At 44.6% G+C, this 27,717-nt stretch overlaps 2 protein-coding genes and 1 long non-coding RNA gene across 4 annotated transcripts in view; 1 reads left to right on the forward strand and 2 right to left on the reverse strand.

Annotated features, from left to right (window-relative positions):
* The window catches only part of AFG3L2 (AFG3 like matrix AAA peptidase subunit 2), a 47,018-nt gene extending 25,569 nt beyond the window's left edge, over positions 1 to 21,449 (forward strand). Inside the window, exons 11-17 of the mRNA XM_017498467.2 lie at positions 1,170 to 1,277; positions 1,373 to 1,498; positions 4,445 to 4,555; positions 8,333 to 8,448; positions 11,840 to 12,040; positions 14,007 to 14,201; positions 20,636 to 21,449. Of these exons, the coding sequence (XP_017353956.1) occupies positions 1,170 to 1,277; positions 1,373 to 1,498; positions 4,445 to 4,555; positions 8,333 to 8,448; positions 11,840 to 12,040; positions 14,007 to 14,201; positions 20,636 to 20,854 (1,076 nt within the window). The 3' untranslated portion in view covers positions 20,855 to 21,449. The remainder of the gene's footprint in view (positions 1 to 1,169; positions 1,278 to 1,372; positions 1,499 to 4,444; positions 4,556 to 8,332; positions 8,449 to 11,839; positions 12,041 to 14,006; positions 14,202 to 20,635) is intronic.
* Positions 21,450 to 24,083: 2,634 nt separating this feature from the next.
* Positions 24,084 to 27,717, reverse strand: part of TUBB6 (tubulin beta 6 class V) — a 15,842-nt gene continuing 12,208 nt past the window's right edge. For both annotated transcript variants that reach the window (XM_017498471.2, XM_037727873.1), the window contains one exon: positions 24,084 to 25,605. In XM_017498471.2, the coding sequence (XP_017353960.1) occupies positions 24,542 to 25,605 (1,064 nt within the window). In that variant the 3' untranslated portion in view covers positions 24,084 to 24,541. The remainder of the gene's footprint in view (positions 25,606 to 27,717) is intronic.
* LOC108282496 overlaps positions 26,830 to 27,717 on the reverse strand; it is an 8,053-nt gene continuing 7,165 nt past the window's right edge. The window contains exon 3 of the long non-coding RNA XR_001816442.1: positions 26,830 to 27,128. This is a non-coding gene — a long non-coding RNA (uncharacterized LOC108282496). The remainder of the gene's footprint in view (positions 27,129 to 27,717) is intronic.

Here is a 27,717-nt window from a genome sequence, read left to right on the forward strand (position 1 = left end):
TTTTTTGAGACAGGGTCTGGCTTTGTCATCCAGGCTGGATGCAGTGGTGCAGTCTCAGCTTACTGCATCCTCCGACCCCTGGGTTCAAGCCATCCTCCTGCCTCAGCCTCCTAAGTTTAAGCTCCACTTTCTTAGGCCTTTCATTTCCCCCAAATGAGAGTCCTTATTCCAGTATTGAGTATCATAAACAAAAAAAGCATTCCCTAAAACAAATAGCTCTTATAAAAGGCTCTTTTATACCAGTACAAATAATAGCAAAATATTATTTCCTGGCCGCCTGCATAACTTAATGTTGGTGTTAAGATGTTGTTTGTGTCTGGTGTTTGAATAAGAGAAGAGTTGGTTAAATGAGTCACAGAAGAATTACTGTCTCATTCTCAAAATCATCACCATCTCTGAAGCATAAGGAAAGTCTAAGCCTAACCAAGTGTGAATTTAGCAAATTTTGAATACTTTTTTATTAAGAGAATAGCAGCCTTTCCATGCTAGCCAGCTTTTCTTTGCCAGTTTTCAGGATGTAGTGTGTTCTTCCTGCTGGAAGATATGTGATGCTTGGTTGTTTGTACAGAAAGGGGAAGCACAGTGTCAGTAGTCATCAATGCCAGGCATAGAGTCAGAATAAGAAGGTGGAGATTCTCCTCCGTCCTGTGATGGCCAGCCCATGTTGGGTTCACATTGGAGCACCACATTTGAGGGAAATTCACCCAGGAGCTCCTGCCATGCCAGAGTCATAAGGGTGAAGGGTCTGGGACCATGGGATTTACATTGAGAATTGAGCTGCTCGAGTGTGAAGTTGTGAACCAACTTCAGATAGGCAGTTAGTTGTCTGTGGCCCAGGGTGTCAGACACATCCCTTGCAAATTTAATCTGGTTTTAAGACATTTTTAAAATTGGTATCATCTTTTAAATTTCTAGTTAAATAAATTTAAATATTTGGTTATTTGTCTTTAGGACCTTTACTCTTACAACTTTAATATGTGATTATTTTCTTTAAGGACAAGCCGAATAGTAAGAAAAATTAAGTTTGCAATTTAAAAAACACTGGATAATGAATAGAAAATGTGTTCAGTGTAGCTGTGAATTTGCAATGCTCATATGTTCCTGATGTTGCACTGTTGCTTTCTGCCTCTTGTCATTTAATAGTGATTGCATTTGTGTTATCTTCTCAGGTTTTAATACAACAACAAATGTCGTCATTTTGGCCGGCACCAATCGACCAGATATCCTGGACCCTGCACTGCTTAGGCCGGGGCGCTTCGACAGGCAGATCTTTATTGGTGAGATGATGTTCCCTGGGGCAGTTTCAGTGCTCATGAATGTAGTTGTGACTGTTTCAATATGATTTTCTTTTCCTTAAAAATGATTTCTAAAGGACCACCAGACATAAAAGGAAGAGCTTCTATTTTCAAAGTTCACCTCCGACCACTAAAACTGGACAGTAGCCTGGAGAAGGAGAAATTGGCGAGAAAACTGGCGTCTTTAACTCCTGGGTTTTCAGGTGAGTGGAAAATAACAGGACCCTCTTGCGAAGTACATTAAAAATCAGTAACAGTCACCAGGTACCAGTTTACTTTGTTACTTTTTCACTTCTTCACTGTGTGCTTCCTAAGCATATATTCTCATTTTTACCCTTTTCTTGAGACAGGATCTCACTTTATTGCCAGGCTGGACTGAGTGGTGCAGCCATAGCTCACTGTAACCTTGACCTTCTGGGCTTGAGTGGTCCTCCTGCCTCGGGCTCCCGAGTAGCTGAGACTACAAGCATGTACCACCATACCCAGCTGGATTTTTGATTTCGTGGAGACAGGGTCTGAATGTGTTCCCCAGCCTGGTCAGAAACTCCTGGCTGTAAGTGATCCTCCTGCCTCAGCCTCCCAAAGTGTTGGGATTATAGGCATGAGCCACTGTGCCTGGCTATTTTTACTTTGTTATTATGGGAAATTTCTAACATATACAGATTTTGAGGAAATGGTGTAATGAACCTATCTGTACCCATCACCTAATTCCAGGAACAATTACTAATTCACCTCCAACCTTACTTTTACCTATACCCTCATCTCTTTCTGCTTCCTCTGGAGTATTTTGTGACAAATTCCTGACAACATACTTTTTCTGTAAATATTGTAGGAATTATTCCTAAGCATTGTTTTAAAAGCTCTATTGAAATAAAATTAAAAATCACCTGGATAAAGTGTATAATTCAATGGTTTCTAGTATATTTACAGAATTGTACAACCATCACTATAATTTTAAAACATTTTGGACTGGGTGTGGTGGCTGATACCTGTGATCCCGGCACTTTGGGAAGCTGAGTCTGAGGCTGAGGACAGGAGACCAGTCTGGCCAATATGGTGAAACCCTATCTCTACTAAAAATACAAAAACTAACTGGGCATGGTGGTGCATGCCGGCAACCCCAGCTACTCAGGAGACTGAGGCAGGAGAATCGCTAGAACACGCGAGGCGGAGGTTGCAGTGAGCCGAAATCACCCCACTGCACTCTAGCCTGGGTGACAGAGCGAGACTTCGTCTCAAAACAAACTTTCTGTCTCTCTAGATTTTTTTATTCTGGACATTTTATGTAAAAACATGTTTTGGCCGGGTGTGGTGGCTCACGTCTGTAATCCTAGCATTTTAGGAGCCTGAGACGGGTGGATCACTTGAAGTCAGGAGTTCAAGACGAGCCTGGCCAACATGGCATAACTCCGTCTCTACTAAAGATACAAAAATAAGCTGGGTGTGGTGGCGGGCACTTATAATCCTAACTACTGGGGAAGCTGAGGCAGGAGAATCGCTTGAACCTGAGAGGCAGAGGTTGCAGTGAGCTGGGATCGCGCCATTGTACTCCGTCCTGAATGACAAGAGCAAAACTCCGTCTCAAAATAAAATAAAATAAAATAAAAACGTGGTCTTTTATGCCTGGCTTATGTTCACTTAACATAAGGAACAGGATAGATTCAAATTGTGGCAGGCATCAGAACCTCATTCCTTTTCGTGGCCAAGTAAATGTGCCATGTTTGGCTATTCCACATCCTGTTGATCTCCCCATCAGTTTATGGCCATTTGGGCTGTTTCCACTTTTTGGCTATTACGAATAATGCTGCCATGAACGTTGGTGTTCAGATTTTTTGTGGTCACAGTGTTTCTCTTGGTATATGCCTAGGAGTGGAATTGCTGGGTCATATGGTAACTCTGTTTAACTTTTTGAGAAACTGCCAGGCTGTTTTAATTACTTGTACCGTTTTACAGTCCCACCAGTAATATGTGAGGGTCCCAGTTTCTCCACATTCTTGCCAGCATTCATGACTGTCTTTTTTATTATAGCCATCCTAGCAGGCGTGATTTGGCATCTCACTGTTGTTTTGATTTGCATTTCTGTAATCACTAGTGATGTTTGTTGAGCATCTTTTCATGTGCATATTCCAATAATTTAAAGTATCCTTTCCCATTCACTATTTCTCCCCATCTGAAATTCAAAATGAAATAAAGAACAGTTTGAGATGTATGAAAAGATTGTATACAATAGTGTGATCAGAAGATGGTCATCTTAAATGTTCCAGGGGTCCTACTTTTTACTTGTCTTTGGACTTTGAAATTTATAATTTTTTTTTTTGTTTTTGAGATAGAGTCTCACTCTGTCACCTAGGCTGGAGTGCAATGGCACAATCTTGGCTCACTGCAACCTCCGCCTCCCAGATTCAAGCAGTTCTCTGCCTCTGCCTTCTAGGTAGCTGAGATTATAGGCACCTGCCACCATAACCGGCCAATTTTTGTATTTTTAGTAGAGTTGGGGTTTCACCAGCTTGGCCAGGCTGATCTTGAACTCCTGACCTCATGATCCACCTGCCTTGGTCTCCTAAAGTGCTGGGATTACAGGCGTGAGCTACCATGCCCAGCCTGAAATTTATAATGTTTTAATATTTATTTATTGAACACATACAGTGTGCTATATAGCTTATTTGTGTTGCCATATACTTAACTGAATATTTAAAGAGATGGATCTGAAAACCATTTGACAAGTTTTAGCTATATGTAAATTTAGTTTTTTCACTGAACATACTAGGTGATTAAAAAATTAGGTTTCTCATATATGTTAGTACTTCACCTAATAGCCATGCAAGCCATCTTCCCAACACAGGTGGTAGAACTAAGTTATTTAAATGAGCATTTTTAAATGCTGTCTTAGTTTTCTGTTATGTGAGCCATATTGTCTTATTAAGGTAAATAGTTGTCTAATTATTTACTACTAATTTCATCTTAGTTCAGAGGGCCAGAAGTATACCAGGGTCACATTAAAAGGTAGAATAGCTTAGGCTTATCATGAGCCAAACTGTTATATTTACATAAAACCTTTATTCATTGTACTGCTGATTTAAAAATTATAGATTTGGCTGTCCATATTTGGCATATTTCAGTGGGTAAGCTGTTCTGTGTTCATTTTGTAGGTGCTGATGTTGCCAATGTCTGTAATGAAGCTGCGTTGATTGCTGCAAGGCACCTTTCAGATTCCATAAATCAGAAACACTTTGAACAGGCAATTGAGCGAGTGATTGGTGGTAAGGAAACAGAATGTAACTCAAATAGAAAGGCTGATAAAATGAATTTGAGGCCAGGGATTTCTCTGGGCAAGAACTAGAAACAAAGAAAGTGTATCCGTCCAGCCCTGGGGCTCACCATACGTGCTCTCCTGGTGTCATGGCCCCTCCCCTCCTTCTCCTCCTTCTCCCCAGTATCCCCTGCCCCTGTCCTCTGCATGGAGGTCAGTGGTGCTGGGTGAGTTTGAGATGGCAGCTCATGAATACTTTGCTTGTACAGGCAGCCAGCAGCGAGGTGTCTACCTATGAATTATACCAGTCAAGTTTGTTAAAAAGCTCACAACCTTTCTGTTTACAAAAGTTTCATCACATGAGTTAGAGGTGCTCTGTGCTGGATACAGGCAATGGGTGTAAAATAGCTGTAACAGGTGTGGAGCTGGAAGTGCTTCCTCAGCCAGCACAGTGGGAGGGCACACAGCACATTTTCTTTGCATTCCATAGGGCTTCTGATATAATCCCCAAAGACAAGTAGCAATTCAAGTACTTGGACATTCAAAGGAGGGGGAAGCCCTGTGCCAGGCAGTTCCACAGAGGAGGAGGAGGAGTATGCCCCAGGCTCAGGAGAAAGCTGGGGTGTGGTGTGGAAATGGCCTGGCAAAATGGACTTGAGGCAGTTGGGTGACACCCTGTGTTTAGTTAGGGAGGGAGAGTAAACTGGTCAGATACAGGGTCCTGGGAGAAAGTAAGGTAATGTTGCAAAAAGTTATTTAAATCTAGATTTTGGAAAGCCTTGAATGTTAAGCTCAAAAACTTTTAAAATTTTGTCCTGTGGCCAGTATTGAATTAAGGTGGGGTTTTTTTGTTTTGTTTTTTGAGACAGAGTCTCATTCTGTCACCTAGGCTGGGGTGTAGTGACGCAATCTCGGCTCACTGCAATCTCTGCCTCCAGGGTTCAAGTGAACAGCCTTCCAAGTGGCTGGTATTACAGGTATGCACCACCACACCTGGCTGATTTTTGTATTTTTGGTAGAGATGGGTTTCACCATGTTGGCCAGGCTGGTCTTGAACTCCTTTTTTTTTTTTGGGGGGGGGGAGACAGAGTCTCCCTCTGTCCCCCAAGCTGGAGTGCAGTGGCTTGATCTTGGCTCGCTGCAACCTCCACCTTCTGAGTTCAAGTGATTCTCCTGCCTCAGCCTCCCGAATAGCTGGGATTACAGGTGCCCACTACCACCCCCGGCTAGTTTTTGTATTTTTAGTAGAGATGGGGTTTCATCGTGTTGGCCAGGCTGGCCTCGAACTCCCAGCCTCAGATGACCTGCCTGCCTCGGCCCCTCAAAGTTCCGGGGTTACAGGTGTGAGCCACTGCTTGCTGCCTAAGTAACATAATGAGTGTAAGCCATTGAGTAACATAATGACCAGTGGTATTTCAGGAGAATGAATCTGGCTTTGAAGAGGAAGGAAGCATCTGGAGGCAGAGAGCCTTGCAGTCATCACTGTGAGCACTGTGAGCCCGCAGCTTAGCAGGGGGAGCACAGGTGACAGCCAGCAAAAAAAATGAGGACAGAGTAAGAGACGGCAGGAGCATGGGGCACTCACAGAGGCAGCTGGCACGGCAGAGAATGAGCTATCCTGCGTGTGAGCTGGGGTAGGGTATGCCTGTGTGACTTGGGAACAGGCAGTGGTGGTCCCACGGTGTACCAAGTAGAGTGAGGACACTTGGAGCGGTGTAGGGACACTTGAGGGTGGATGGGGACACTTGGAGCCGCCTTCCTGGGAGAAAGGGAGTTGCAGAGGAAATGTTAGCCATTGCCCACATTTGGTAAAAGGAGAGAAAGGTGAGTCAGCAAGGTCACTGGCCCTCATGGTGCACCACAGGCACTGAAGGTGCATCAGCGGACAAGGGAGGAAGAGGTACCAATAACAGAGCCCACACCCTGGAGGGGACAGGAGATGAGGCGCCGGCAGCAGGGCAAGGCTGCACTGGGGTTTGGGGGAGGTAGGGGAAATTTGCATTTGGCAGTGAGGCTGTTATGGTGACTTTTGACAGTTCAGCTAAGTAGAGGGTACAAAACCAGACAAGTGGGGCTTCCAGGGAAGACATAGAGGCTGATAGAGCCATGTGGTTCACCGGGGCTAGGTGCTTAGTAAATAATGAATTGTTGGATAAATGACAAACAATTCTATTCTATAAATAGACCTCTTATTCTATAAATTTGTTATTGAAAAGAAAAAACCTCAAATGATGGAGTTGTGAATGGAATGAAGCAAAATATAATTAACTGTAGAGACAGGTGAAATTTGTGTATTTGTGCCTTTTTTAGGTTAAAGAGAAGTAATCAGAGAAGGCGGGGCAGACCAGGCAGCCGTCCAGCCATAGGTTTTGCTCCGAGGCAGCAGCTGCCCCCACTGGCAGTGTTTTGTAGTGAGATGGGCATTGAGAAAATGAGGCGAACTGTGGGGAAAGATAAGTCAGAAGTGCTCATCTGCAGACAGACTTAACTCCTGTTTTGTAACTTCCCGCTCTGTGGCATATGCTTGTCTTGGCTTGTGTCATTGGGAGCACAGCTTTTGTTTTTGTCTTCCAGTCTCCTTAATATGCTGTCAGCTGAGAAATTCTCTCAGGTGAATTACCATAAACACAGCAAAACTACTTTTGCCACTGTGTGATGATTTGTTTTAGTACAAACAGTGCCGTCAGTTTTTACAGCACAAAGGTATGGAGTGAGGGGCAAAGCCTGCCTTGATCCAGGCCAGAGAAGAATCATGCTCAGACTGGAGTTTGGTCAGCCCTGTGGTGTGCGTAAGCTCCAGCACGGGTCTTGTGGGCCTTGTGTCTCCAGGGTTTGCCCTCTGGATCTGCCCTGCCACCTCTGTAGCTCGCTCTGAGCCATAGGGCCGGCTGGTTAGGTGAGAGTGCAGCAGCATCAGCCTGGCTGGCTCCACGTAGGTAGCTCCAGATCTTGAACTGGCTCCCTGCATTCCCAAACTCTCCTCTGCCTTCCAGCAGAGCAGACAACAGGTAGTGTCTTATGGCAGGGATCTTCGTGTGTCCAGTATTTGAAAACTCTGAATACCTAGACTGAGCAGTTAGGACCTTTCCAGAGTTTGGGTTTCTGTAAGTTTTACCTGTTTCAAATTGACCTCAGTGCTGAATTTTATTTTACATTTCTGTTTGTTTCCTAAAACACTGGATATGTGGCTTAAAAGAGAGAGATAGGGTGAAAGCAGGCCTAGGAATAGGGGAGGTAAGTGCCTTTTGCTGTAGTTGTATGTATTTCGAACTTGATCTTTTGCTTTTATTCTGACCTTGATTAGAAATTTTATTAATTAAAAAAATTTTTTTAAATTTATTTTTATTTACTTATTTTTTTTGAGACGGAGTCTCATTCTGTCTCCCAGGCTGGAGTACAGTGGTGTGATCTCAACTCACAGCAACCTCTGCCTCCTGGGTTCAAGTGATTCTCCTGCCTCAGCCTCCCAAGTAGCTGGGATTACAGGTGAGCACCACCACGCCCAGCTAATTTTGTATTTTTAGTAGAGATGGGGTTTCACCATGTTGGCCAGGCTGATCTCGAGCTCCTCACCTCAAGTGATCCGCCCACCTCAGCCTCCCAAAGTACTGGGATTACAGGCATGAGCCACTGTACCTGGCCTTGATTGGGAATTTTTGGATTGTGATAGGCAACTCAGTCTCCAAACTCCATTTTAGGTAAGACACTGTATAGTGCTATATAACTGTCTTTTAATGTCAGCATCACTAAAATAGTGGCTTGGGATTTTTTGTTGTTGTTTTGTTAGGCTTAGAGAAGAAAACGCAGGTTCTGCAGCCCGAGGAGAAGAAGACTGTGGCATACCACGAAGCAGGCCATGCGGTTGCCGGCTGGTATCTGGAGCATGCAGACCCGCTTTTAAAGGTGAAGCAGGGTGGCTGCACTAGGCAGCCAGTGCACGCGTGAGCAGCTGCTTGCTGCAGCCACTCAAGAAGCAAGCTACACTCCCACAAAGGAGAGGGAAATAAGATATTTAGAAGGTTTTAGCTAAAACTTCTGGTAATCATGGTTGAATGAAATTGTTGCATAAATCTTTCCATAGATAAATTGTAAAATTTGGACAGAAAATTATTTAAAGGGACTGCAAAGTGTCCAAAAGCAGGCCAGAGCTGGAGGAGAGTTTGCTTCTAAAAAGCAGCAGCTGCAGTGGGTTTGAACTGGGAGTTTGTGGCTTTCTTGCCTAAGGATTTTCTGTAATCTCCACACTACAGTGGTGTGAGACATAGGCTTTATTATTCTGAGGTGGTAGTGGAGATAGTCCGGGACTTGAAGAATACTGGAAATTTAACGGGAAAAATCCCAGAAGCGATAAAACTACAAAGGAGGAGGCCCAAATCTAAGTAGGAACTGCCCAAATCCCAGGTCGACCACTAAACTACACATGCATAGTGGGGATCCAAGAGAGCCTGGCCAAAGGGTAAGCAGAGACCAAAGAGAAATCTACCCCGAAAGACAGCCGGGAACCAAGTGAGATTTTAAAATTTTTCTGCTTTTCGACTGGGCGTTTCCCTAACTGCTGAAGCACAGTTGATATAAAACAGCTGCCTCCCTGCCTTGCGATGGGTATCAGGGCTGCTGGGAATTGAGGCAGGCCAGGGATGTGGGGATCCCTCATAGAGAAGACAACATTAGAGTGTCTTCATAAAACATCCTAAGGAGCCCACAGAGAAGCCACTAGAACTAATAAGTAAAGTTAGCAGGGTTGAAGAATTCAAGGTCAGTATACAAAGACCAAATTGTATTTCTGTGTATTAACAGTAAACAATTGGAAAATGAAATTTTAAAAATTCATTTTCATTAGCAATTTCAGTAGCATCTAAAAACTTGAAATATGGAGGAATAAATTTAAGAAAATATTTGTAGGACATGCATATTTAAATAACAAGACCTAAATAAAAATAGAGGTAGACTTGGCTCATGGAGTGTTATGTCAGTTCTCCCCAAACTAATTGATAATTTCAGAGCAATCTCTTGTAATTATAGCAGAATTTTTTTGTAGAAATTGAGAAGCTGAATCTAAAATCGATATGGAAATACAGATGAGTAAGAGTAGCCAAAACAGTTGAAGTCACTCAACCCAGTGTTAAAACTGTGCAGCTACAGTGACGAGAGTGTGGTGCTGGTAAGAGGACTGGCACGCAGGCCAGTGGGGTGGAATGGAGCCTGGAAAGCAACTCACACACTTTTGGTTAATTGATTTTCAACAGAGGTACCAGGATAATTCAAGGGGGAGGAATTGCCTTGTCTACGGGTGGTTCTGGCAACAGAGAATTCACAGGAAAAAAGGTGAACATTAACCTTTGTATCATATGCAAAAAATTAATTTGAAATAGATCATAAAAACTAAAACTATAAAACTTCTAGGTGGAAACACAGGTAAACATCTTTGTGGCCTTGAGTTTGCAAAAATTTCTTGGGACACAAAAAGCATGAACCATAAAAGAAAAAGTTGATAAATGGGATCTCATCAACATGTAAGACTCTCTTTGAATGAAAGACAGTTAAGAAAATAAAAAGGCAAGCTACACCGTCTGAAAATACTTGCAGTACATATATAGGACAAAGGACTTGTATCTAGAACATATAAAGAACTCTTAGAACGCAATGGTAAGAAAACAAGCAACCCAGTAAAACAATGGGTGAGAGATGTAAACATGCATTTCACAGGAGATATATGAGAGGGCATTTAGCTCACACGGAGTATTCATTAGTCATCAGAGGCATGCAGATTCACCCATAATGAGCTACCTGAACATACTTGTTGGAATGTTTAAAATGAAAAAGAGACTGTCTTAGTTGTTAATAAGGATACGGAGCAGTTGAAATGCTCACACTTTGCTGATAGGAATGTAAAATGGAGTTAGTGTGGTGGCTCACGTCGGGAATCCCAGCCTGGGAGGCCGAGGCAGGCGGATCACCTGAGTTCAGGAGTTTGAGACCAGCCTGGCAAAAATGGCGAAACCCGTCTCTACTACAAATACAAAAATTAGCCAGACATAGTGGTACATGCCTGTAGTCCTAGCAGGAGAATCGCTGGATCCTGGGAGGATCACTTGAACCCAAGAGGCCTAGAGGCTGCAGTGAGCAGAGATCGTGTCACTCCACTCCAGCCTGGGGGACAGAATAAGACTCTGCCAAAAAAAAAAAAAAAAAAGAAAAGGAATATAAAATGATATAATTGTTTTGGAAAACAGTTTGGCAATTTCTTAAAAAGGTAGACAAACACTTCCATGTGACAAACAATTCGACTCTTATTTCCCCAAGAAAAATGAAAATCTGTATCTACTCAAAGACTGTTACTACTTTATTTATAATATCAATAATCTGAAAATTACTCTGATGTCCATCAAGAATGAAATGGGTTTTTGGTATATTTGCAGCAGTGGAATGCTACACAGCAGTAAAAATGAATGACTATTAATATACACAGCAGTATTGATGGATCTCAAAAACTGAGAAAGAGACCAAACAGTGAAGTATGTGCCATACGATTTCACTTATATGTAATTCTAGAAACTAAATTAATCCGTAGGGACAGAAAGCATGTCTGTGGTTGCCTGGGGTTGGGTGTGGAGGGAAAGACTACCAATATAAAAAATATTCTAAAGAATATTCTTTATCTTAATTGTGGCTTAAGGTTATGTTTGTCAAAACTCATTGAATTCTACACTTCAGATGGGTGCATTTTACCGTATATGTCGTCTCTCAAAGTGAATTTTTTTTAAAAATCAAAGGAATTTACTTAATTGCAAAAGAGGACTGGAAAGCGAAGGCCTGCTGTGCCCTTCTTCCTCTGAAGGAGGGTGTGGCCACGTCTGACAGCCGAGTTGAATGAATCCTGCACAGCCTCAGAACTGTCGGAATGTCAAGATGGAATACTTTCAATTGAGTTTTACAACAAAAAATTGGCTGGGCGTGGTGGCACATGCCTGTAATCCTAGCACTTTGGGAGGCCAAGGTGAGGGAATTGCTTGAAGCCAGGAGTTTTAAGACCATCCCAGGCAGCAAAGTGAGACCCTGTTTCTACTAAAAATTAAAAAAAAAAAAAGCCATATAGAACTCTAACGTGAAATTATCCTGAGAGAAAATACTTCTGAGCAGTCAGGACTACTAGATCGCATCCCACCAAGGCCGATGGACTGTGTGGCTGTTGTGCTTATTTTTTTAGTCGAGTTTTTCTGTTTATACACAGATGTTTTGATCAAGTCTCCATCTGTAGTAGGATCTTCAACACTTTGTGTTTTCTACCTACCAGGTATCCATCATCCCACGTGGCAAAGGACTAGGTTATGCTCAGTATTTACCAAAAGAACAATACCTCTATACCAAAGAGCAGCTCTTGGATAGGATGTGTATGACTTTAGGTGGTCGAGTCTCAGAAGAAATCTTCTTTGGAAGAATTACAACTGGTGCTCAAGATGACTTGAGAAAAGTAACTCAGAGTGCATATGCCCAAGTGAGTATATGAGAGTGCGTTTTCTCCTCATTTTTCATATTTGCATGAGAAATTGATATTCCATGAATGGCTCTGAAACAATACTGTTGTTGCTTGACTGTTTTAGACTTTTTAGGCAAGGTTTATCTCTTAAAATAAGTTCATTTTAAAGCAATTAAAACTTGAGAGACATTTTTTTTTTTTTTTTTTGAAACAGTCTCTCTTTGTTGCCCAATCTGGAGCGCAGTGGCTCAATCTTGGCTTACTACAACCTCCGCCTCCCGGGTTCAAGCAATTCTTGTGCCTCAGCCTCCCGAGTAGCTGGGATTACAGGCATGCACCACCACACCCGACACCTGGCTAGTTTTTCTATTTTTAGTAGAGACAGATTTCTCTATGTTGGCCAGGCTGGTCTCAAACTCCTGACTTCAGGTGATCCATCCACCTCCACCTCCCAAAGTGTAGGGAATACAGGCGTGAGCCAGTGTGCTGGGCTGAGAAACCTTTGTAAAATTACAGTATTTAAAGTTTATTTCAGGCCGGGTATATTGGGTTTGATATGTATTTTTTCCCAGCACTTCATTGAAGCTTTTCTAGTTCTGATTAAAGTAGATCTTTCATATCATATCATATCATATCACATATCATGTCATATATCATATGATATGAAAGATCTTTTAGCCTGTTTTGAACTTAATAAGATATGGATTTCCTCTGTAATATTTGACACATCTTGTTATCCCACTTTTCTTATCTCTGGAGATACTATTTAGCTTATTTTTTTCTTATAATGACTTTCTAAAGGATTTTTCTATTGCTTATTTTTACATGAAATTTGTTTCACTGCTCTCTTAGGTGGGAGGAGGTCTAGGAGCTTTTCTGGCTGTGTTTATGAAGTGGTGAGAATGTGGTTTCCTGCCTTCCAAGCAACCCTGGCTGGTTTTGATCTCCACCCATATCTAGGCCTTTTCTTTTTTTTCCAGTCAGTTTGGATCTTACTTGCAGAAGCTTCCTCCTATGTGGTGCTAGTTAGTTTTAGGGGCTAATGGGTCCAGACTAGATCAGCCTCTTCAGACTGTCCTATGGGTCCCATGGACTCAGTGAACAAGGAAGTGCAGGTTCCCTTCCAGTCTCATGTGTTCCTCAGTGTGAGTGGCACGCCACTCTTTCTGGGAAGAACCTGTTGGCAGCCGGGGGGGTTCTTGTTTCTTCAGGTCTATCAGGTGCTTCTTGCTTCTTCTCTACTTGCCCTTGTACAGGTAGTAATATCAGGCCTTGCATGGTGGCTCACACTTGTAATCCCAGCACTTTGGGAAGCTGAGGTGGAAGGATAATTTGAACCCAGGTGGTCAATGCTTCTGTGATCTATGGTCACACACTGCACTCCAGCCTGGGCAACAGAATGAGACCCTGTCTCAAAACAAAAAAAGAAACCAGGTTGTAGCTAGGAGGGGTCGGTCACACCTGTAATCCCAGCACTTTGGGAGGCTGAGGCGGGCAGATCACCTGAGGCCAGGAGTTCAAGACCAGCCTGGCCAACATGATGAAAACCTGTCTCTACTAAAAATACAAATATTAGCCAGGTGTGATGGTGGGTGCCTGTAATCCCAGCTACTTGGGAGGCACGAGAATTGCTTGAACCCGGGACGTGGAGGTTGCAGTGAGCCAAGATTGTGCCACTGCACTGCAGCCTGGGTGACAGAGCAAGACTGTCTAAAAAAAAAAAAAAAACAAAGAAAGAAACTAGATAGTAATATCATACAGTTGTTGGGATTTGCGTTCTTACTTTGTTGTAGGAGTTATGCCTGGGCTTCTGGCTCTGTGTTTCTAGTTGAGAGTTTAAAGCACTGTGTTGCGGCGGCTGCTGCTGCTGCTGCTGGTTACACGGAGCACCCTTGTGCACTTTAGCTGGCTCCAGGCTGCCATGTAGATTTTGTCTGGTTAAAGAGCAATCATATGTAACCACCACTAATCATATATTTTTCAGATTGTTCAGTTTGGCATGAGTGAAAAGGTTGGGCAAATCTCCTTTGACCTCCCACGTCAGGGGGACATGGTATTGGAGAAACCTTACAGTGAAGCCACTGCAAGATTGATAGATGACGAAGTACGAATACTTATTAATGATGCTTATAAAAGAACAGTAGCTCTTCTCACAGAAAAGAAAGCCGATGTGGAGAAGGTAGGTGCCAGTTGTGGGAATAATTCTCTACAGTTTTGCAAAAAAAAAAAAAAAAAAATTGAAGTAATAGTTGGACCATTTTGATTGGTATGTAGACTGCAGAATTCTCTCTCTGGCTCACCTATGAGTTCATTCATTCTGATGTTTTATTGTCTGCTCTGTCTTCACGGGGACTTGCAATGTGGTGGTGAGCAGAAGTGGACACTGTCCTGGCTCCTGTGGCTCTTAGGAATGTGACTGAATGATTAATGAAGTATGTCAACAACTACAAAATAAACAATTAAATCAGGACTCTCCCTTACCAGATAGTTCATAGTACTGCTAATGAGAAGCACGATTGCCTGATTGGAATTTACCATTGTTTTTCACCTCTGAAATTAATAGGTCGTGAAAGATGACAAGGGCAAGTAAAAGAAGCAGCCAAACTGATAAGTAGGAAATTGGTGCGTGAAAGTTACCTGTGGCTTGCTCGTGAACTTCCACGAGAAAGCATACTTTGTGTTTGTCATTGTTGTACCTCATTTGATAGCACCTACAAAAGGAAGGGACCCTTTCTGAACTCAGTGGATTTCTTGCATTTGGTAACCTCTTCATTTTCCAGAGTCCATGTGAATAAAATTAGAATTTCAAAATCTCTTTGAATAAATATTCTATGAGAAAAACACAATGAAAAAGCCTTTTATAAGGGATTGACACAAAAGCATATTCTCACGTAACTGCCTAATGATTCATTTTGCCTGCTGCCCAGGTAGAGCCAGTTTCTTAAAACAGGAATTGCAGTAGAGAAAGAGCTTAATTCAGCCAGAATTCAGCTGGCTGAATGGCAGGCTGGAGTTTTATTATTACTCAAATCAGTCTCCTCTGAGAGGAGGGTTTTTCAAGGATAGTTTGGTGGGTGGGGAATGCTGGTTGGTTGGGGTGCAGGTGAAATCCTAAGGCATGGAAGCTGTCCTCCTGTGCTGAGTCAGTTTCTGGGTAAGGCCACAGGACCAGTTGTTGAGTCCAGGTGGAGCCACTGGTTGTCAGAAATGCAAAAAACTGAAAAGCTGTTTCAAAATGTCGAACCTAAGTTCTATAGTAGAGATGTTATCTGCGTGAATAATTGGGGAAGTTGCAAATTTGACCTCCAGAATAATGGCTGGTAATTATTTAACCATGCCTACATCTTAGTAGAATTCAGGCTTCTCTCATCCTCCTCACTTGGTAGCCTTTCATTAGTTTTACAGGGGCAATTTAGTTTTGGGGAAGCGCTGTTATCATTTAAACTATAAATTCTTCCCGAAATTAGCTTGTCCCACACCCAGGAACTAGTGAGGATAGCTTGTGAGGATAGAAGCAAGATGGAGTCAGCCATGCCAAATTGCTCTTGCTGTTATAATTTTGCAAAGTCAGTTTCACTATGATTATGCTATTTAATCAGCAAGTCTTCAAAGAAGCCAACTGTAAGTTCCCCCTATGTTACGTGATTCAGAAAAATCCATGCTGTCAGTTCACGAAAATGTGCAGTGAAAAGAGTGCAAGCCAGCATCCCCAAAACACTGGAAAGCATGCAGCAGGGCTCTGTGGGAGAAAAGGCCAGCGTGGGCAGAGTGGTCCAGGAAGGCTTTGCAGGAGACAGGGCCGAGGTACCCAGAAAGATGAACATGTCACAGAAGGAAGGGGAGGGAGGAGTGTGTGGCATGGAGCCGGGGGCACCCCTGAGCCTGCTGCAGTTGCCGGTGGTGGATCCTGCAGACCCAAGAGTGTCATAGACAGATCTGTGAGCTTAGAGGTTTGTTTTGTTAAGATTGAGGATGTACGCAGGGAAAAAGCAACACCAGTTACAGTGGGATCTGTGGCCTCTGCTTTTTCCAGAGAGAGGTTTGAGGGCTTGAATATTTAAAGGGAAAAGGGCGGCTGGAAGGGAAGGAGGAAGGGAAAACGGGAGGATAGGTGGTGAGGTGAGTGGTCACATTCTTGTGAGGCTTTGATTTTCACTCACTGAATCCATATGTGACATGTGAAAGGAGGGCTAGAGAGACATCAGTTATGCATGTGTCTCTTGTTCAGTAAGTCTGCATTTTATATGTGATAAACATAGAGTGGAGGAAGAAGTCAGATACGCATTTGTCTCAGGTCGGCAGTGGGATGGTTTCTGGCATTGTCTTTTTCTGTTGCTGTAACATGAGCTGTTCACATTGTCAGGGTGAGATCCAGCAGAACTCTGTTTCAGGGTAAAGGTTTTAGAGCCCACGAGGAATTTCCTTGTGAGCAATGAATGAGGGAGGCCACCTGGGAAGTTAAATGGTTTCTGTCTTTGCAACCATCTCTTTAGGAACAAAAGGAAGGCGGGTTTTGTGCAACTCAATTTCCAAACTTAATTTTTCCTCTTGGCATAATGACTTTAGGGTCCCCAAGTTTTACTTTGCTTTTACAAGCCCCAGGCCCTCCAGAGCTAGGTAGAAAGTTGAGGCACGTGGCTTTGGAAGTGGAAGTATCTTTAAAATGATCTAACCCGGCCTCCTTATTTTATAGTAGTTCTTAAAGGAGTCCTTAAGGAATCTTGAGCAGAAATGATGAAAAGGTAATTTCAGGAGAGTGTGGTAGCAGCATGCTAGCTGGATTGGAACAGGAAATGGTGGCCATGGAAATAAAAAGGCAAAGGCAGAGCTGGAAAACCAGGACTTCCTAGAGAACAAAAGAGAAGAAAGCCCGAGAATTATTCCAAGGCATCCCTGGGCAGGGGGAGGAAAGGGAGTGATAAAGGGTTTGGTCTCAACAAGCAAGAAGATTTGAGCAAGGCACATTTGCAGTCAGAATATGAACGGGGGTCAGGGCTGTCAGATAGCTGGGTGTTGAGCTGTGAAAGACAGGAAGGCAGAAGAACCCAGTCCAGATGAGCCCTCTGTGAGGCACTGAGGAGGTCTGCAGTGATGCGAGTGTCTTCCCAGTTATCCCACCCGTCCCTAGTCCCAGTGTCTGCACTCTGCACAACCAAGTGTGTGTATTGAAAGGAGAATTGGGTCATCACCGTGAGGCTCTTGAAACACTAGACAGTTTTGAAGTACTTTCTGGTCCATCAGAGAAAATGAGCCATGTGCAGAATACTGCAGAGCCAGCCAGAAGATAGGGAGGCTATGGAGAGGAGAGGGGCTGGGATCTGTGGTCCTGAAACCACTGCCTTCCAGATTCTGTGAGGGCATGGAGTGTGCACCTGAGGAATGAGGATTGGACACAGTGCCTAGGATAATAAGGGTAACCAGCCAGCATTCACCCAACACCTGTGTACCAGCCACTGCCTGAGGTTTCCTTTTTGAAAACCCTGTGACCTCCTGAGGTGTGGCTAACTTTAGTGACCTCTTACATCAGTGTCTGGTGAAGAAGTTGTTACAGAGAGAGATCAGGTAGCTTTGCTTAGGGTCATACAGTTGGGTAAGTGGCAGAGCCAGGGTCTGACCCAGGTGCCCTGTCTGCAGAGCCCTGGCTGTTCCCCTCTCCCTGAGCCTGTGTGGCCCTGCGAGGTAGCTGCAGAGAGCTGCTCAGCACTTGGTGGCCACTGTGAATCGAGACCTGCTGTATGTCAAGTGCATGCTGGTTACGAAGATTCAGCATGAAGAAAAGAATGTAAAACACCTCAATCATGTTTCACTCATCACGTGTTGAAATGATAATATTTTGGCCAGGCCCTGTGGCGCATGTCTATAATCCCAGCACTTCAGGAGGCTGAAGTGAGCAGATCACTTGAGTCCAGGAATTCAGGACTGCCTGAACAACATGGTGAAACCCCATTTATACTAAAAATATTAAAAATTGGCCAGGTGTGGTGGTGTGGCACCTGTAGTCTCAGCTACTTGGAGGCTAATATGGGAGGGTCACCTGAGCCCAGGAAGTTGAGGCTGCAGTGAGCTGTGATCACACCACTGCATTCCAGCCTGGGTGATGAGACCCTGTTTCAGGAATATATATATATATATATATATATATATATATATACACACACACACACACATTTTTGATATATTGGATTAAATAAAATAGATTATTGAAATTTAAGTGATCTCCCACAACTATGGAGTGGGTGCGTGTGTGTGTGCGCGTGCACAAATTGAGAAATAAAGATGGTCTAAGGAGGAATCCTAAATTTAGGCTTTTTTTCCCTCACATGTATGCAGACAATATATTTTAAAAATCAGAGCATTATAGTAGTATGGTTTTCTAAAAATCCTAATCTTTTAGAGATATAGACAAAAAAATATATATGGATAAGATGATAAGACGTCTGGTATGTTCTTAAAAATAATCTAGAGAGTTGAAACAAGAATGTTTCTAAGTTGATCATTGTTGATAGTGGTTACATGGAGATTATCCATTCTTTCTACTTTTGTACCTATCTGAGGCATTTTATAATAAAAGACAATTGTTTCATAATTTTATATCTTTAAAAACATAATATTTATTGCAAACTACAGATAGATTAAGTTTCAAATAAGGAGTAATCTCAAGAAATAAGTCTGGCCAGGTACATGGCTCACACCTGTAATCCAGCACTTTGTGAGGCTGTGGCAGGGGGATCATCTGAGGTCAGGAGTTTGAGAACAGCCTGGCCAACATGGTGAAACCCCATCTCTACTAAAAATACAAAGAATTAGACAGATGCGGTGGTGGACACCTGTAATCTCAGCTACTTGGAAGGCTGAGGCAGGAGAATTGCTTGAACCCAAGAGGTGGAGGTTGCAATGAGCCAAGATCGTACCACTGCACTCCACCCAGCCTGGGCGACAGAGCGAGACTCCTTCTCAAAAAAAAAAAAGAAATAAGTCCATTTTATGAGTTCAGCTTATAATTTAAACTGCTTAATTTTCCTCACATTAGGCAGATGATCTAACATTAACACTGTTCCCTCCTCTTATGATACCATCACACCTCCATGTGTTTAATCCGGCAGGGGTCCCTTTTTCTGTAGCTTAAAACACGTAGTGTCAAATTTATTGTCCAGCCGTAACAAATGAACTTAAATGTAAACTATTTTAACCTTCTTGCCTTCATTGTGTATCTCTGACCTTTGTGTGTGTGTGTGTGTGTGTGGGTGTGGGCGGAGGGGGCGGGGGGACAGCCTCCCTCTGTCACCCAGGCTGGAGTGCAGTGCCTTGATCTTGGCTCACTGCAACCTCCGCCTCTCGGGTTCAAGCAGTTCTGCCTCAGCTGCTCGAGTAGCTGGGATTACAGGCAAGTGCTACCACACCCAGCTAATTTTTGTATTTTTAATGGAGACGTGGTTTCATCATGTTGGCCAAGCTGGCCTTGAACTTCTGGCCTCAGGTGATTCGCCACCCCAAAGTGCTGGGATTACAGGCATGAGCCACCACGCCTGGCCAGATATTTTTTATGTACTGTTTAAAAGAAACTTTAGACAAAATAAATTTAACAAATAAGTTTATTTGCATAAAGAACAGTTTAGGAATTGGGCAGCCCTCAGAATCAGAAGTTCAGAGCTCTGCTCCGACAGCATGAGCAGCAAGCTTTCGTAGGCTGAGCACAGAAGCAAAATAAAGAAACTGCAGTCACCTGTTGCTCAACGATGTGGATACGGTCTGAGGAGTTGGCTGTTGGTTGAGTTTGTCATCATGCAGGCATCAGAGTACACTACACCTAGGCTGTGTGATATGGCCCATTGCTCCAAGGCTGCAAACCTACTTGCATGTGACTCTACTGAATGCTTCAGGCTATCTAAACACATCTAAACATAGAAAAGGTACAGTAAAAATAAGGCATTATTATCTTATGGGACCACCGTTGTCTGCATGTGGCCGGTCATTGACTGAAAGGTTGTTATCAGTGCATGACTACTTGATTAGCTGCTGCTGGGCATTTGCCTTGTTTGTGTGGTCCAGTGCATAGTCCCAAGTTCTGCCACCAGTTGGCTGGTTGGCTGTTTAGGATTGGTGGAAGCTTAATTTGAAATTAGTTACAAGGAATACCTCTAGGTTAAGCTCCAGTTTACTTTTGTATGGATGGGTTATGGGCGCAGAAAAAGCCCTAGGCTAATGGCTCCTGCCCATTCTGCTTAACGCACATAAAAAAAATACATTCCTGCCACCTCAGAAAAGCAAACATAAGATGCTGTGCACGCTGAACATCTTGTTTTTTAATTGATGTGGTGTATCTCTGAGATGTATATAGAACATACAGCTTCCTCCTTTATTACAGATGGTCAACGTTCATTGTGCAGATGTATGGAAATGTGTCTATTATGGAAGTATGTCCTTTACAGATGGACATTGGTTGCTTTGATATTTTGCACATCTTACTCTAAAACTATGCAGCCTTATGTATGAGAGATCTCTTTCATTGGTCTTAAATCCTTTTTTGGAATGGGGTCACCTGTAAATAAAAAATTAATATTTCTGAATAGATTTTGCTGAGTAACTATTTAATGGAAATTGTTCATTTTTCAGGTTGCTCTTCTGTTGTTAGAAAAAGAAGTATTAGATAAGAATGATATGGTTGAACTTTTGGGCCCCAGACCATTTGCAGAAAAATCTACCTATGAAGAATTTGTGGAAGGCACTGGCAGCTTGGATGAGGACACCTCGCTTCCAGAAGGCCTTAAGGACTGGAACAAGGAGCGGGAAAAGGAGAAAGAGGAGCCCCCGGGTGAGAAAGTTGCCAACTAGACGCCCAGATGGAGGCCATCTCAGTCTGTCCGCTGTGGTTTCAGCTGGTGCGTTATTTCAGCTCTGGCTTTCAGAAGAACGGGAATACTGCGCTGATTTTAGCCAGCCACTGGCCCAGCTGAAATGATGGGGAGGAGTCCTTAATCCTTTCAGCCTTGGAGGTCACAGTGGGTGGCAGGTGACTTTCCAGAGGCCTTGAGGGAGATGCATACTGTCCCACAGCCTCGTTGGGCTCTCAGATGGGCTGGAAAGATTGAGCCCAGAGCAGTCAGGCTGGACCCTGTGGCAGGGATCGTTGCATTGGGCTCTTGGTGTGTGGGAAGGGATGCTTTCTCTTTGTCGCCCACCGTTCATTCCTGTTTCTCCTCAGTTCCCCTGTGCACTTGGGCTGTGAAATTAAACTGGAGTCCTGATAAGAACATTTTAATTTGATTTGTTATTTTAAAGATTGAATCCAGATCACTTGTTGCTGTCTTAATGGGATGGTTTTCTACAGAGAGCTGTAACATATTTAAAAATATGAATGTATTATGTAAATATGGCTTCTTTACATCAAAAATAAAATGTCAACACTGTACGTTTTTTCCTGAACACACAATGGGTCCCTATTTATGCTCTGGATACTTTTAGAAAACATAATGACAAGAAATTAAATGTTCTTGCTTTTTAGAGGGGAATCCTTCATAATCTCAATCTTTCTGGTTCTGTCAGCTCCCACAGGAGACTGGAACCTTCTAGAGTTGTATGTCCTGTAAAGATGCACTGAGCTGTGAATATAAAGTACATGAGTCCTGAGCCTGAATCCATGATAACCACCCCAGTGCAGGTCCTCAAGAGGTCAGTCATGTCCAGATGTTGACCACACCTCCTGGGTCTAGAAGTTAACATATAATTGTAGCCTGACAGGCTGACCTGAGCTGTCACCTGGATTTGAGAGAAGGGACAATGGAACTGAGCTGGAATCCCCTGGGCCCTGGATCTCTGAGGACATCTCAAGAGTGGTCTGAATGGTAAGCTGCTCCTATTCTCTGCTAGAAGGGAGTTATTGGTGTATGTGCTTCCAGAAAAGTGAGTCTGCAGTGTTGCAAACCTATATCAAAATTCCTAGAAAAAGACGGCATGAGGAAGATCTGCTAAGTCTTCAATCAGATGTTATTTGTACATGGAGGAGACACTGGCATTTTTAACTATTTACATTTTTAGTAGTATCTTAACATTACTCCAGCTTGCTTTGTGTGGTGTTGATGTGGGAACAGCGACTTAGAATTAACACAATCCAGTGGCATCGCTGCCATGGCCCCAGGCCACACATGCTCCATCTGTGGCCACTTCCCAGCAGCCTTAGGTACCCACCTGTCCTCTGGCAGGCCATGGAAGCAGCTGTTTGGACTCCACAGGCTCAGCATGCCAGGAGAATGACCACCCCCAGCTTGACCTCTGCACCTGCCAGTCTCGGTGGCCTGCCGGCATGTTACACTGGCCAGCTTCTTTCCTCATAGGGCATTTTCGAGAGGTGCCGAATGGAAGCATTGTTTCCAGGCTGAGGCTCACACAGTCATGAGGATGTTGGTTGTGCTTTTTACCACACAGGCGGTAGACGATTAGGAGACGCTCTTACCCCTTACCCCACCACTGCAAGGCATGGAGCAAGCGTGGGCTGCCCTCTCACAGGCCTTGGCTGTGAGGCCTCCCGGGGGATCAGAATGTGGCCTACTGTGAGTCAGGCTTGATACAGTAAGAGTGACAAAGACAGTAAGAGGCCAGGTGCGGTGGCTCACGCTTGTAATCCCAACACTTGGGGAGGCCAAGGTGGGTGGATCACCTGAGGTCAGAAGTTCGAGACCAGCCTGGCCAACATGGTGAAAGCCTGTCTTTACTAAAAATACAAAAATTAGCCAGGGATGGTGGTGGGCGCCTGTAATTCCAGCTACTCGGGAGGCTGAGGCAGAATTGCTTGAACCCAGGAGGTGGAGGTTGCAGTGAGCCTGGGTGACACAGACTCCGTCTCAAAAAAAAAAAGTGACAAAAGTCAGACAGTACCTACATCACCTGTGTTTCTGGTGAAGTGAGCCACCTTAAGCTCCAGGCACTCGATGGCCGCCAGTGTGGCCTAGAGCTGCTGCTCAGCCTGTGCAAGTGGCCCTCTGTGCTAGGAAGAACAGTGGCTACCTGTGCCACTGCCACGTGGGGCCCGCTCACGCATAGATCTTTTCCTCTCCACGGCCACACGCAGCATGTTTCTGGGACAGATGTGGGTGGTGAGCTGGTAAGATTTATTTTTACTGTGGTCTCAGTTCAGATTTATGCAAAAAGATCTGTGATCACCTCAAGCCATGCTGCTGTGTTTAGTGATGAACTTTCCATCTGCCCAAGGCTGGGGCTTAACACAAAATAAATACAGCTAGTGAACGTAAGGCCTGGGATCACAGACTGAGGGCATTGTGGTTGTGCTGTGGGAACCCTGACCCTCAGTGTCCCCAAATGACAAAGCTTTGTCTGTCTCTCATTGCCTGTCCAACACAGGCCACAGCGGGTTCTGCCCAGGATGGTCACCCAGGGACCCAGATAGGTGGACAGGAGGGACTGGGGGCCTGCCTACATGGGAGGCAGAGCAGTAGGGCACATGACTGGCACATGATGCTTCCAACTGCTGATGACACGCTATGCTCATTCTTGTGGCTGGAGTAAGTCCCGTGTTCACAGCTTCAGGAGCGCAGGAAGAAGTAAAGCAGAAATGCTGTGAACAGTGGGGTCTGTACTAGGCAGTAACGAAGCTACTGCCTGTGCCCGTCGTTTGTCTTTGGAAACTCCAAAGACATGGCCATCAAGTGTGATGGGTTACAGCAGAAAATGGTCCATCCCTCTACACAGGGCTGGCTGCTGGTGCCCCAGCTCCTGCCCAGCACCCCTGGCTTTGTCTGGAGACCCAAAGGCCTTTCCTGTGGCTCCTTGGCTAGGTTAGGGAACCCTAGCCCAGGATCTGACTTGGGAAAATGCAAGATTCTATGGGAGTCTAAAAGGTGGCTGTGGATGGGAAGAGGGGCTTTTGTTTGTGCTGCATTGCTTTTCAGCTGTGCACAGTTTTGGCTGCCCCCTTAACACCTCCATTTAAAGATCTGTTTGCTCTGTTGTTTTAGTAAACTGGAGGAGGGGAGGAGTTCACCCCAGGGAGACCAGTGACCAGAGCAGCCATTGTAATCATACAAAGTAACTTATGTATGCACATGGCTAGAGAGATGAAGACACACATTTAGTATTTTATTATGAATCAATTATTTCAAAGTCCCATACTGCATATTCAAATAAGGCAACACGGCACAGCTTCAGCCTTCATCACAAAGGATGAAAATGACTGTTTCTAACTCCCCTGCTAATTCTCAGACATGCTTGAACACTTAATGAAAGGTGAAGTTTATTTTGTGGCCCCTCAGTTCTCTTTCAAGTCCTCTAGTAGAAAGTCTCCATAGTATTATCTTCTGACTGGGTAGAACGCACAATTCTCTGCTGTTTTAAAGTATTGTCTTTGTTCCAGATGACTGATTATGTGACTTGGCTGCATTTGTGAGGGACCAACACCAACACACCTAGGCTAGTGCACCATTCAGGGCCATGGGGTAGAAGGCACCAGGGTTCAAGAAGGAACTTGCCTATTGTAGGATCTGAGCTGGGGCGGCTCCTCTATTCTACCTATCCATCCATCTCCTCTTCTTCATCCTCAAAAGCTTCCTCCCCATCATTGATGGTGGCATCCTGGTACTGCTGGTACTCAGACACCAGGTCGTTCATGTTGCTCTCCGCCTCGGTGAACTCCATCTCGTCCATGCCCTCACCCGTGAACCAGTGCAGGAAGGCCTTGCGCCTGAACATGGCTGAGAACTGCTCGGAGATGCGCTTGAACAGCTCCTGGATGGCCGTACTGTTGCCGATGAACGTTGAGGCCATCTTCAGGCCGCGGGGTGGGATGTCGCACACGGCTACCTTCACGTTGTTGGGGATCCACTCCACGAAGTAGCTGCTGTTCTTACTCTGGATGGCCAGCATCTGCTCGTCCACCTCCTTCATGGACATGGGGCCGCGGAACACGGTGGCCACGGTCAAGTAGCGGCCATGGCGGGGGTCGCAGGCGGCCATCATGTTCCTGGCGTCGAACATCTGCTGGGTGAGCTCGGGCACGGTCAGGGCCCGGTACTGCTGGCTGCCGCGGCTAGTGAGCGGCGCGAAGCCGGGCATGAAGAAGTGCAGGCGTGGGAAGGGCACCATGTTCACCGCTAGCTTGCGCAGGTCGGCGTTGAGCTGGCCCGGGAAGCGCAGCGAGGTGGTGACCCCGCTCATGGTGGCTGACACTAGGTGGTTGAGGTCCCCGTAGGTGGGCGTGGTCAGCTTGAGGGTGCGGAAGCAGATGTCGTAGAGCGCCTCGTTGTCGATGCAGTAGGTCTCATCGGTATTCTCCACCAGCTGGTGCACCGACAGCGTGGCATTGTAGGGCTCCACCACCGTGTCCGACACCTTGGGCGAGGGCATGACGCTGAAGGTGTTCATGATGCGGTCCGGGAACTCCTCGCGAATCTTGCTGATAAGCAGCGTGCCCATGCCCGAGCCCGTGCCGCCGCCCAGCGAGTGCGTAAGCTGGAAGCCCTGCAGGCAGTCGCAGTGCTCGCACTCCTTCCGCACCACATCCAGCACCGCGTCCACCAGCTCCGCGCCCTCCGTGTAGTGCCCCTTCGCCCAGTTGTTCCCTGCGCCCGTCTGGCCTGCAACAGAACAAGAGAGTCCCCTGCTGTTTAAACAGGAAGGGGCTGTACCATCACCATGCTTGTTAAATGGTCACCGACAAGGAGAGCCTGAAGATTCCATGATGTACGGTTAGCCAAAGGGAGGGGCCGGGGAAACAGGCACCCACCAAGGCGCTGCTGAGCAGATACACTGGCACGTTTTTAGGCAAGTCAAAGTAGCTACTAATCAATTTAAAGATGTATATGCATTTTGGCCTGGTTGTTCCACGTTAAGTAGGTAATTCTCGCACATGGTAGAATTCAAAGGGAACAAAAGATATACATTACAAAACTTAACGGGCCAGGTACGATGGCTCATGCCTGTAATTACAGCACTTGGGAAGGCGGAGGCAGTAGATCACCTGAGGTCAGGAGTTAAGAGACCAGCCTGCGCAACATGGCAAAACCCTGTCTCTACTGAAAATACAAAAATTAGCTGGGCGTGGTGGCAGGTGCCTGTAGTCCCAGCTACTTGGGAGGCTAAGGTAGGAGAATTGCTTGAACCTGGGAGGCAGAGATTGCAGTGAGCCAAGATTGCGCCATTGAACTCCAGCCTGAGCAATAAGAGTGAGACTCCATCTCAAAAAAAAAAACAACAAAAAACAAAAAACCGACTTCTCTCTTTTGGGCTTTCTGAATTTTGTACTATGTATAAGTATTTTCTTTGCAAAACTGACACTTTTTCATGTTAGTGGAGCCCCTCATTCATCATCCAGAACTGCTGTTGCAAAGTGTTTGCAGAACTATTTATTCTGTACCTATAATTGAATAGTAAGCACAGGATTAATTCCTGCCCTCAAATTGTTTCCAGGCCAGTTGAGAAAAGGAGCTTAATATGCCTGAAAGATTTCTGTATTCTATCCAGATTTCAAGTAACTAAAAAGAGATCTAGTGGCTAGGCATGGTGGCTCACGCCTGTATTCCCAGCACTTTGGGAGGCTGAGGCAGGCAGATCACAAGGTCAGGAGTTCGAGACTAGCCTGAGCAACATGGCAAAACCCTGTCTCTACTAGAAATACAAAAATTAGCTGGGCGTGGTGGCACACACTTGTAATCCCAGCTACATGGGAGGCTGAGGCAGGAGAATCGCTTGAACCCTGGAAGCAGAGGTTGCAGTGAGCCAAGATTATGTCATTGCACTCCAGCCTGGGCAACAGAGCAAGACCCTGTCTCAAAAAATAAAATAAAATAAAATAAAAGACCTAGTCTGTTTTCTGCATAATGGTGCATTTTCGCCAGACAAGCTTATGTATACCTTACTTTACCTAGAAAAAAATTGAATCTGAAAGATTGGCTCTTAAATTTAAAATCCTGTTTTTCATTTTATCTCATTTTAAAATTGAATATTTCACTAGCAAAAGCATTTTTTCCCAACTGTAAAAATTATACAGGTCTATGTGTACCTATGAACAGATGCAATTAAAGAGGAGTGGGAGGAAATAATTTTCATTTTTGCTTTTCTGGGCACTGCAAGTTTCACACAATGCAATGGCTTTCACTCACTCTGTCACCCAGGCTAGCATACACTGTCACCACCCTAGCTTACTGCAGCCTTGAACTCGTAGGCTTAAGTGATTCTCCCACTTCAGCCTCTTGAGTAGCAGGGACTACAGGAACGTACCACTACACCTGGCTAATGAACATCTGAAAAAACTAGATGCTAGATACTTCTCATTCATTTTAAAGTTAACATCTATTTTTTCATAAATAGTTGCAAATAATATAACTTTAATTTCTGAGAACAGTATAATCACCTTAAAGAACTCATATCATTCTGTTAAATGTATTGATAGAATATATTTAAAAATCAGAAGGCTGGGTGGCTCACCCCTGTAATCACAGCACTTTGGGAGGCCAAGGCGGGCGGATCACAAGGTCAGGAGTTCGAGACCAGCCTGGCCAACATGGTGAAATCCCATGTCTGCTAAAAATATAAAAATGAGCCGGGTGTGGTGGCGGGTGCCTGTAATCCCAGCTACTTGGGAAGCTGAGGCAGGAGAATCACTTGAAACCAGAAGGTGGAGTTTGCAGTGAGCCCAAGATCATGCCATTGCACTCCAGCCTGGGGGACAAGAGAAACTCTGTCTCAAA

Source organism: Cebus imitator, unplaced genomic scaffold, assembly GCF_001604975.1.
Source record: "Cebus imitator isolate Cc_AM_T3 unplaced genomic scaffold, Cebus_imitator-1.0 Scaffold242, whole genome shotgun sequence".
In the NCBI taxonomy this organism is placed as follows: Eukaryota; Metazoa; Chordata; class Mammalia; order Primates; family Cebidae; genus Cebus; species Cebus imitator.